The following is a 12,314-nucleotide window of genomic DNA, read 5'->3' as shown; positions in this document are numbered from 1 at the left end:
AGGTTATTGGACCTTTGCTTTCATAGAGATCTCTGGCTACATACAGGATTGATGCCTGCTCAGGGCCTAAACTCTGAAATCCTTATTCATTACTTCATTTTCTTGTCTTTGCACTGTACTTAACTCCTACTTTCAACTTGCTTGCATTTGAAAGTGAGAGAGTGGAAAGATTCTTTTTAGCAAAGGTTGCTACGTCATTCTCGTAACTTCAGTTTTTCCCTCTAAAATATCAAAACCAAATAAGATTTTTAGGCTTCAGATTGCGTTACAGGAACAAGCTTTATGAACACAGCCTAAATTTCACAAGATTTGAGAAACTGGCAGAGTCTAAGCCTCGGAGACCATTTGTGCATCTAAAGCCGGAGCAAGCACAGTCCAGCGATGCAACCCTGATGTTAGAAATGAGACCGGGCGGCTTTAAGACAGAAACAGGAAGCTGTAACTAGAATCCAGCTGAATTCGGAGCTGGGGCACTTCACAGTCAGGCTGCAAATCAAGCAGATGTGCTTGCAGTGAATTTCTGTAGTGTCTGAACCTTTCTTTGTACTGAAGGTGATTACACCTTCCTTCCTCTGTGATTTTTTTTTCTTTTATTTTGCATTCTTCATAAAGGGAATGAAATGGAGAAGTTGAAAAAATATGCATCAGTGAAAGATGAAGATCAGTTTTATCACCAGGGAGCTGTGGAGTTGCTCGTCTTTAACTTTCTGCTCATTCTTACCATATTAACAATTTGGTTATTTAAAAAACATCGATTCCGCTTTCTGCATGAAACTGGAGGAGCTATGGTTTATGGTGAGTATAAGTTCAAGTGCCAGTTTAACATGGAACTAGCTGCATATTTATGATCAGGCACTTCAAATGTGGGCTCAGAAGGCTCAGAAAACACACTCAATGAAGTGTCATCAGCCCCCTAACTGGGCAGTAAAATGTACTGTAACATCACCTCTTTTAAAGTTGCTACAGGTTGGCTTGGTAAGGGAGTGACTAATGCTAGCTGTTTATCCTCACCCTGTTCGCATTATGTTCCTGTATGGGCAGACAGCCACTGAATGACACTTTGTGAAGTAGGAAATTTACAATTAAAACACCCACAGTGAAAGAAGTTTAGTGTGCCTAAAGTTATTCAAAGGTTATAGACTAGGGAGCTTTGTGAATACACCCATGTTATCTAATAAGGCTTAAACTATTTTGAGACTTCTGTATTTTTTTTTCTGCTGTGCAGGCTACGAAGCAGGCTATGAAGAATGCCTCAAGTCATCTCTGACTGTTATCATTGTACTGTAATTTCAGTTTGCCTGTCCACTTCTAATCTTCTTTTGTGCTGTTTGGCAATGTTGTGTATCACTTTGAAGTACAACCTTCCGCATTGCCTACTGGTAGGAAGTACTCGCTGGTTTAATGGTATACTCTTAAGTGTATAATGACTTATCTGGTCATTCTCTCTTGCTATCACTTCACTTTTCCTCAAGTGTGCAATTATTATTTCTGTAATTATTAGACACATACAGGTATGGTGTGTGTATAATATAGTCAAAATATTAGTCATTATACACCTTAATCCCAGGCTATTTTGACTGTTCTGTTCTGTGCAACTCATATACTCTAGCAGTGTCATATCCAAACTAGTTTTTCTAAGGGTGCATATTCTGAAGAATATTTATCATGTCACAGGTCACACAAAACTTCCGAAGTTCATCTGCAAGCCTGCAACAGAGAAGACAACTGTCCCCTGTATTTAGGGGCAAACTTTATTTGCTCCTCCTATATGAAGCATTTTAAGATAATCTCAGTTCCAAAAGATTATTACAGCTAAAGATCACAGTCTTCCTTTTATTCCTTTCAAACTATTAAATAAATGAACAATATTTAAATGTTTTGAGAACACAGGCTATTTCATCTCGTTTAACTTATTGTCTTCACAAGTGACTTGATACTTTGAGGGAAAAGCAAGTTAACAAGAGACTTGTATTAAGCCAGTCACTGAGCCCCGAAAATGTGGGTGGGAAAGGCAGTGGGTTCTCTTAATTCTCACCTGCCCTGCATTTATTTTAAAGTCATGGGGGGCTTTTTCTAATCTTGAAGTCTGCCATGCATAGAAAACACACTTCCATTGGAACAGTTGAGAGTGAAATTCATTACATGATACTTAGTTAGATGCAATAGTTTTCATTGTCAGGCATCACACAGATTGTTGTTTAACACTTTCTGTGTGTTACAGGCTGCCTAGCACCACCGAGACTACATTTACTTGTTGCATTTTTCTTAAAATCTGTCAGAAGGAAAAACATAAGATACCATGCAATATTTTTATTGTGGTCAATTTATAAGTTATGACAGTGTTCTAATTGCAAGCATGGGTGACTTCTAAAATAGCTTCCCCTAATGGTCTCCTACATGCAACTGATGACAATTGCTGAAAATTTAGACAAAGGCATACCATAAAAGAGATGAAGTATGGGGGAATACAACATTAGACAAATAAATCAGTATTTATTTAGAGATTTAGTTATCTTTTTCCACTTTACTGTTTGCTCTGGTTCCATTTTGCTGCCTGCCCAGAACATAATCTGCCCATCATGAAGATAACCAGCTCATGATATTCTTTTGATCAGTTAAGAGACCAGTGCTCCATCAGGACAGAGATTTTGAATTATTAAAACATTCATGAATAAAGGAAATATTCCTCATGGTTGCAAATAAACAATCTATTTAGACTTGCATTATTTATGGCAGCCTTCAAACAGGGAAAAATGCTTTTTCATAGGATCTGAAGACCTGGTGATGTCCTTTCTATCCTTTAGAATTTTGAATATAGGTTTGGGCATCTTTATCATCAGGAAAAAGTGATAACAAAAAAAAAGCAGAATTTCAGAGGTCATGACAGAGGTGTAGGATCAACTCGCAGCAACTCCAGGAGAAAAATCAGTTCAGGGGAAAATCTACAGGGGACCAAGTACTCACAGTCAGGTAAATCCTGCCTTCACTCACAGCACAGTTAAGGCTGAATGACTTTGGTACAACTGTTTTTCTCCTGCTTCACATAGGTGTTTTTGGTTGTTTGGTTGGTTTTGGTTTTGGGGGGCGGGGAGGGGATGTGGTCTTCATTATGAGAAGAATTCTCTTTTATATTTGTTTCATAAATAAATATATTGCCCTGAAATTTGCTTTACTCCAGCCCATGGAGCTATTTTCCAGATACATGAATGGCAGTACAAGCAGCTTATAAATTTTTCTTCAAGTGACAGAATAATGTAGCCACCTATTTGCAGACTGCATCCCACAGTATGATAGATGGGTCAGTGTACTTATCAAGGCAGTATAATGTCAGGGGTATAGCAGAGGAAGGCATGGGGAGAGTGAAAAAGGAAAATCAGGAAGAAAGCACAGGAATACAAAAACAGGAAGACGTTTTAAATGTATTGCAAAATGCTGAACAGACAAATTGGACACTAAGAACATCCTGATAGCAAGTTCTATTTAAAGTATAGTGTTGGTTTTTTTTTCTTTGCATAAGCTTCTATGGAAAATGCAGCTTTTGGCCAAACAGTTTCAACTAAAAAAAAAATCCATACTTGAAAATAATCCATTTAGAATCTTTAAAAATGGAAATGTATTGATTTTTTTTAAATCAAGGCAATGTTTCTACACTAAATATAGCCATATTTACATTAATAATCTTTCTGTAGTTTCCCCTCACCTTAAAAAAAGTCTACATTTAGTTTAAACTGAAACACTATTTCAACAAAAATGTCATGTATGTAAATATATGAGTACATATATATATTTCAAGGTGTTTACCTTGAAATTATTTACACACTCCAGTTGTTTTGTTTCAGTACCAAATTGAAAAGTCAGTTACTCACACAAAGAAGAAAAAAAAAAAATCACAGACCTCCCTGTTTATTCATTCATTCCTTTGTTTTTCAGTATCTTGGAGAACAAGTTTCTCTGCTTGCTTTGACAAACAGACCCCAAACAGCTGGCTCAGCTTACTTTCTGGTTTCTGTATATCAGGGAGGCAGGTGAAAGTTTTGTGCTATCCTGAAGGGAAAGAGCAAAATTTACATATTTAGATGTTTTCCTGTAATCCTGAAGAGTAAGCACTTTCTCAGACAAATTGGGCATGTAAACACAGAACAAGGCAAGGTTTCTAAATAAACTGGATGGGCATCTCTAAAGCCTACTATTCAGTTCCAGTAGGGCTAGATTTCTTTAGATACTTCATGAGCTACATCAGATGCCCAAATTCCCCATATAACACTTAAGTCACAGCATTCTGCTGTAGAGGGGACTAGCCCAGAGCTACTTCAATGAAAATAAGTAAAATAAAATAAAATAAAATAAAATAAAATAAAATAAAATAAAATAAAATAAAATAAAATAAAATAAAATAAAATAAAATAAAATAAAATAAAATAAAATAAAATAATAAAATATCTAACTTTCTGATCCACCTCAGAACTTAGGTATTAGGGTGGAGATGCAGGTGTTACCAGATACATGTGATTAAGTTAAAAAAACCTCCTGCAAATAGGCAGCCAGAATTGAACTAAAAATCTAAAAACCAAAAACCACCACACCATCAGGATCTGTGATGTTTATCTGCTAGGCTTCTCAGCAACAGCATTTAAGAGCTGTCCTCAGCTTGGTTTGTTTTCAGCCCCAGGAAACACAGGGTGAAGGTGAGACTGACTGGAGTTGTACCTGCCTTCAAAGTTGTGCTCCATAGCTGATGAGACCAAAAGAAAAACAAAACAAGGGTAAATGGCAGAACATGGTCATTACAATGCCCAAGAGAGAGAAATTACTTCGTGTTAGAGGACTTAGAGCTACCTCCTGAAGTTTTAAGGGGATTGGAAGGCAAAGAGTAAGTCCATTCCATAAATGATGTACCTACTAAAATATTAAATACACTCTTCCCAGATTTTTAATTCATCAGGGTTTGTATAGAGAGTCCTTGGCACATTTCCTGTTACCGAAGGAAGAATGCTATCCCTGTATTGACTCCTGCAGCATAACGTAGTGATATAGCAATTGCCTTTGTTTGAACTTTCCACAGAGCACTTGAGAATATTCTGAATTGACCCATCATTACAGATCCCAGCCACATTTTGTTCAAATCTAAGACATGATAGAATACACTTGAGAGCTAAAAGGACCTCAGAGACCCCCAGATACCCTAAGAATATTGATCATTAGAATCTGCACTAATGTTATTTCTCCAATACATGTATGTTGTTAAAGACTCTTGCAATTTCTGTGTTCTTCATTATCACTTCATTATTTTGGTGGTTCAGTAAATTATCTAAATCTGAACTCCATCTGAGGGTAAGAAGTAAAGCTGTAGAAGAAAATCCAAAGGCAGATTTGAATTCCGGTTGTAATTCTTAGTTCTTAGTCCATGTTGATCCTTATTTCTCTACAGCTACAGTTATCATATTTTCAAAATATCCCTTTTCTGCAAATAGATTTATGTATACTCAAGGGCTATTTTGAAGGATTATGATCAACAATATTTGCATTTGTTTCAATTCCAGAAAATTCCTGCAGAGGTAGCTTGAGACTGCTGCTGAAGATAACACATCTCAGAATACAAAATAAGAACAGTCCTTCTTCACTCCTAGTCTAAACTTGACACCCTTGAGCAATTTAGTGTTATTAATTATGTTACTATAGTGTTACAAATTATGTTACTATAACTGAGAACATTTATTTTCATTTTTTAAATTATCAAACAGAATTTGGTTCATACTATGTGCTATGAACATACTAGGAATCTCAAAATGTTGTAGGAAACGGTAGTTTATAATACCTGATAACAGGATTGGAACCGAGGCTATAGTTTAAGACAGAGTGACAGGTGCAGAAGTGATAAAGGGAAAAAGTTTTCCATGCCAGAGAATGAGGTGGAAACATCAAATCTTGTCCAAGCATCAAATGAAGAGGAGTTTTTAATGTGTTTGAAAATGAATTTGAAAATAAAATGTGGTTTGTTTGTTTGTTTGTTTGTTTCAAGAGGAAAACTAATAAAAATAAGATGAAAACCCTGTCTGTTTTAACTAATTAATGGTTTCCTCGATTCTTAGTCATGATGCTGGACGTCTGGAACTGACCACTGTAGAAATCATATTTCACAGAAGTACATGCAGTGCTTCCTTCCCTTTTCCCATGACTGCTTTCCCAAAAAGTTTTGAGGAATTCTGAGACAGAATTCTGTCTTAACTACAGCTAGATTTGTTATCTGATCTACTTCACAAATGCTGTGTAACTTCAGAAAGTAGTCTTGGCATTTTCTTCTGCTTATCTAAATCCTATACCATTTAAAGCAACCAGTCATACTAAAGAAGAAGATTCATGAGCCTACTAAACAGGCAGTGCGGCTGTTACTCTGTTGTAGCATCAATCCAGGAAGCTACAAGCTTGTGTTACATCATTGCTAGAAATTGGCAGTTCTGAGGTCTCTCTCAGTGCAGAATGTGAAAATAACAAAGACATTTACCTATCCAGGTGTCCATGGTCACTTTCATCACCCATGGCATCTGATTACTTGAAAAAAATTGTCTTTCCAATTCCTATGAGCTATTTTCTGTACTTTGTTTCTTATTTTTCAATAGTAAGTATATCCATCTAGATGGCTTCCATAAATATTTAATCTGAGCATTCTTAGCATTTTACGAATGTGTTCATAATTGATAACTGCAAAGCTGTTCCTGTACATGGGACTTAAAGCACCTAGGACATGCAGGAAGTGTGGAAATTAAATTTGAAACCACATCCAAGTCTCTGAGGGTGGAAATCATCTCCAGTAACGTTATCTAACTAAATATTAGTTACGTCTCCTAAAGTAATCACTCAAACTCCCACTAGAGCTGAGAGATGAAGAATCACACCTTCCAGAGGGCAATTGCAGAAGTAATAACTATTAACTGTATTAGGAGCCAAAATGTCTATCTTAGACGCGTCCTACATTTTAGATAAACCAATTAATCCTAAACTTGATTTTCCTTCCTTCTGTTTGTATTCTCCATGTTTATACAGTCTCATAAACACACAGTCTTGTACAGAAAGCAGACTGACCCTGAGGATAAGGTTTCAGAGCTCACCCACCCCTCCACCCCCAAAATGAAGTTTGTAAAATCAGCACCAGTTGATCCCCTTTAAATATCTATTGAAAACAGTTTAACAACTCAGTTAATAACTGTACCAGAATGATTCCAACAACTGGATCACAAAAATAGGAGTATAACTGAGCACGTGGCAAAACAACATCACTATTCTAATGAACTGACTGCTTTGGAAGAAATTTCCTGGTCCTCCATGAAGTACTGAGAGAAATGTACCTTTGTGAAGGTAGAAACACTGAGAAAGTGGTGTCCCAGCTTTAGCAGAGCAAGAGCAGAGAAGTTCATTTTTTTCCAAGTCAGTAATTGTGCAACATCAGATACACAGAGGTACCTGAATCTCTTTGTTTGATTGTTTGTTTGTTTGTTTGTTTTTCTCTCCAGGCCTTGTAATGGGATTACTTATACGATATGCAACAAAAGCATCAAATGTTGAAAACGGAACTGTTTATGAATGTGAAAAGCTGGAATCTGGGCCATCCACCCTACTTCTCAATATAACTAATCAGGTCTATGAATACCAATACAAAAGAGAGATCAGCCATCACAATATCAATGGTCACCAGGGCAATGCAATGCTTCAAAAGGTAAATATATATATATATTTATTATAAACTGTGGAAGATATTTCTTTTATTTACACCCCCAAGAGAGAAAAACAAGTTTCAAGATAAAACATGACAGACACGGGCTATTTTGAATATAAGGTGAGAAGTGAAAGTGAAGGAGAACAACAAAGGAAATAAGTCACAGTAGAAATCTCACAATTGCTCAGCATCCAACTGGCTGCATGTTTGCAGAATAATTGCCTGAACGGTCCCACCTCCTGCAGACACTGAGTTCAAGGGGAGCAGACACAGCCATTACCTTGGGTTCACTGCCATCACAGCTTCATAAACCCCAATGAAATCTTGGTCTGCTGTCATAAGAATGGCTTGCTCTGGCAGTATAAGCAGAGGAGGTTTACTTTCTACAAATTTGAATTTGTAAACATTATATGTCCGTACGTAGGTGTTCATTTTTTTGTTTGTTTGGTTCATTGTTTTTTTGCTAATGCTTAAATTCATTACAATGTTCTGACTCATTCCTGCAGCACCACAGAGGTTCTCAGCAGGGATTGCACTGGCTATCCCCAAGCTTCTGGAGACAGTGTTGCAGCAAGTCAGGCTGGGTGCAAAAATGAAAGTGTGGGAGAAGATTTAGAGTCCCTTACAATGTTGTGTCCTTTTCTGTCTTCCAATATGTGATAATTAAAATACTTTACACCGTTGCAATATTTGCTTCCTGTGATTGTCACTCTGTTAAAAATGACAGCAACTTAAAGAACTCAGGAGAGCAAAGGGGCTTTTTAAAATCCAGATTTTAAGCTCAAAGATATCGTATATTCACATGTAGGTTCTAAGCTCTTAGTGATGCTTTTACAATATTACAAAACATTATATATTATTTTGCTTTTTAACAATTATCATGGTTTATCTACTATAGTAATATATATTCTATTATCAGATTATTATAATACCGTTATCATGATACAATTATTTTTTAAATTATGCTTATAATATACACTGGGCATCTTGGCAGAATTTGGATTTAACCATCTGCTGAAATTCCTTGCTAATGAAGGACCATTGTGGGCCTGCCTGTAGTTACTACTGGACTCTTGCTCTTCTCTGAGAGAGCTAGACATTCAAGGCTAGGAGAGCTGTGGTGGGTGGAGACAGGAAGGCACAGTGGTAGTCACACGAGACAGATCTTGCTGAGTCTTCATCCTTTTTCCTGCTCGTAGGTTGCAGTTGGTTTGTCTTAGTCTAAGCGTGTGTTTAGTTCCCAGAGCATATGTACTAATCATTACATTTGAACATCTTCATCAGACATGATATACTGAATCTAGCTTGTGTTATGAGAAAGGAGGAGGACTAGCTCACACAAAAGTCCCTGTTGAAGTTACAGGGATTGCCCAATCCCGTTTCCATAGTCCCAGTTCTTAAAAGTCTCCACTGTGAATTGTGAAATTCTTTATATGACAGGAAAGGTCTCAGACAGCTAGGATTTTCACTCCTTTTCCCTTTAAAATTAACTGGCAAGTGCCCCTGTAAAAAGAAAATACATAAGAAAGGAAAGAGGGAGGGATTCAACAGTATTTAGGAGACAAAAACAATGCCTGGCAGCCTTCGTGGCTATGGCAAGAGCACTGATATACAAAACAGAAAACATGATCACATCATGCTCTGTTTTTTGTACAACTGCAATCCCCTTTTGACTGCAGTGTAAAGGATTATTAAGTGCATTTATCAGAAATAATGGACTGTCCCGTAATGTACAAATACATATCCTTTAGAGCACAATTTTGAGTAGTAAAACATGCATTCGTGATTTCTGATACCTATGGAAAAATATTTTTAAATATTTGCTGAATTAGTTCCAAAACTAACATTTGAGACTGTTAGTTCAGAAGTGAAGAAAATTCATTTTCTGTTGTTTTCCATGAAGTTACCATCAGAGCTGAAATTGCCAGCACATTATTGGCCAGCTGGGTTTGTTTGTTTTTTTTTTGTTTGTTTTTAATTTTATAATTCAAAGTTAGCAGAAGGGGGAAGGGGGGGGAAGGCTGAGCTCTCACTTCCTGTTTATCAAATCAACCTATCTGTTACTAAGAAGACAAAAGTAATTCTGTACTCAGCTCTTACTCTTCTGAAGCTAAATAATTCATCTGGTATACTGTAGCCTTAATATATAATTTCATCCGAATAAAAGGAGCTGCAAGCCATTGCACTAATTATGTTCTGTCTCTTTTAAAGGTATTGATATAATATAGCTGCTGACAGAACAGTGAACAGTATGGAGGCTTATTAAAACATTTTTTTCTTCTCCAGCAATGCCACAGTTTTAAACAGCATTCTGTTTTATTGAAAGTTACTTGAAATAAAGCGCAGTGACTGAACATTGTCCTTTGTCACTCTCCATGCCTGAAGTTGAAGGCAAATATGAACAACATATTGACAGCTGAAATAAGAACTTTTTGCCTTGCCTAAACTCATCCTCATTCTAGCATTACTTTAAAATTTTAATAGGTATTTTATATATTGTTTTTGGCTGCTGTAGAAACAAAAAGAAAAAGGTGTTTCACATCTATAAAATAGTGTTAGGTGAAGAATGCACTTTATGTGTACTCTAGATGCTTTTCCAGTTTCATGACACTTAAATATTTACAATTACAGTAAAAAAAAAAAACAAAGAATGAGACTGAAATGCTTCCTATTTTCTGTGGTGTTTCAGTCTTTTTCTACTACTCTAAGGTCTGTCTCTATCTACTTAGGGGATGGTTCTGTCAGTGTAAAGCTGGTCTTATGGTCCCAGGTTTATGCCACTCATTGATCCCCTTTTTATGCCAGGAACACACTAGAGGAGGAAAGGAGGACAGCTGGCAGATTTCTGAAGGTGGAGCTTGTTCTCTTAGTTTCTTGCTGAAGGGTAATCCCAAAGCTCACTACTGACTAACATAAATCAATACTCTCTGTATGCACGTACAAATGCATCAGGAGAATGTGAAAATTAAGTATGTCTTCCAAGGAGGATAAAATGATGCTGAACATACTCTAGGTTAAATGCTTAGAAAGATGATTTCTTACCAAAAAACTCTTCATCGTGTTTACATACTCTGTGAAATTCAGGTTAAATAGTTCATCCTGTAGCTTTTGGTAGATAGTTTGAAGATCCCACACCTAACTGAAAGAGGAAATAATGAACTAGCTTTGTGGTTGGTATGCACTGAGGTTAAAAAATTTATGGTATTTTATACCAGCTGATGATCTGACACTATAAAAACTTATGCCTTGACAATTCTCCAAAAAAATAGTTATAATGGAATGGGAAAAAAAATGTTTCTTTGGTTACTGTCTGCAAACAAATTAAGTTTTTACTTTTATAAAAGAATACAATAAATCAGTTCCTTAGGCAATGTTTACAGACTGTACAAACATCATTTTTTTCTGCAGTTCAGATTGCTGCTTAGCTTATAAAGCAGTTTTTATTCCTTAAATATTAAAACCAAGCTGTATAATGTCCTTGTTTTCAATTTAAAATTTTGTTAATGACAAGATAAAATAAGAGTCAACTTAGAAAACAATCACTGACTGACTGTCAAATCTGTTGTTGAGGCATTGCAAATAAATTGGACCTCAGTCTATTTGCAACGCAAAGGCAAACAATGTTAAAAAGGTAGAAGACAAATACACCCTGATGTGAACCTCACTTAAAGCAGATATTTTATACATATTTTCTTTGTGTTCACTCAAAGTTAGCCATTAATCTTTATACAAGACATAGCTGACAGATTCTATCAGTGTTAATATGGGGAGGGGAGGTTGCTTGCTTGTTTGGTTTTTGTTAGGTTTTGTTTGTTTTTCAAACAGATGGACAGTTGTGCTTTAAATACCTAAGGAGCTTTTTTGTAAATGGTCACAGAAAAGATAAATTGACTCAGTGTCCTTTTGACAATCTTTATTGTAGCTCTGCAAATAAATATTACCGTATAAACTGTAGTTTATTACAATATTCATGAAACTCCAGCTTCTACCACATGCCTGTAACATTTCCAATGATCTGTATAGAACTCTGTGTGAGATGAGGAGGCCTCAGAGTCTGCATTAATTACTTAGCAACTTTCAAGAGTGGCTAAAACTCATAAAATTTCAAAACTAAAAACTTAGAATACAATTATTTAGAAACCTCTTGGGGACTTCTTTTGTAGATAATTATGTATGTTTTAGGTGATACTGCCTTTTAAGAATTTTTAGTGGGAAACTATATTAAAAGTCCACAAAAGATGTGATCACCGAGAGAGCTCAGGAGAGCTCGATGAGGACCGGTGAGTGCTCTAGGCTGTGCTTTCCATGTATGTCTGCAGTGAAGCTCCCATGCAGCACCTTCAGCTTTACACTGAAGGAGGCAGTAAAATAAATTCTCATTCCTTAAAAAACAAAAGGGAGACACAGGCTGTCTGTCCTACACACATAAGGAGGTTCCTTATGTAGAAAGATCTCCTTATGAAGATGGTCAGGGTGTGCACAATTTTCATGTGTCATGGTTTGATAAAGTACATATTAGCTGACAGCCAGTAGCTCATTAAGCAACATTAGCTAACTCCATCTATAACTATATAGAAGTGCTTTGAAGGAAAAACTACTTTGG

At 36.3% G+C, this 12,314-nt stretch overlaps 1 protein-coding gene across 2 annotated transcripts in view; it reads left to right on the top strand.

Annotated features, from left to right (window-relative positions):
- Positions 1-435: 435 nt before the first annotated feature.
- Positions 436-12,314, top strand: part of SLC9A9 (solute carrier family 9 member A9) — a 217,526-nt gene continuing 205,647 nt past the window's right edge. The window contains exons 1-2 of one of the 2 annotated variants that reach the window (XM_068692820.1): positions 436-795; positions 7,509-7,711. In XM_068692820.1, coding sequence (XP_068548921.1) covers positions 621-795; positions 7,509-7,711 — 378 coding nt within the window. In that variant the 5' untranslated portion in view covers positions 436-620. The remainder of the gene's footprint in view (positions 796-7,508; positions 7,712-12,314) is intronic. The other variant, XM_068692819.1, reaches the window with a different exon arrangement.

The sequence above is a fragment of the Anas acuta genome, chromosome 9 (assembly GCF_963932015.1).
Source record: "Anas acuta chromosome 9, bAnaAcu1.1, whole genome shotgun sequence".
In the NCBI taxonomy this organism is placed as follows: Eukaryota; Metazoa; Chordata; class Aves; order Anseriformes; family Anatidae; genus Anas; species Anas acuta.
Note: the sequence above shows the minus strand (reverse complement) of the source record. Positions and strands in the feature narration are given on the sequence as shown.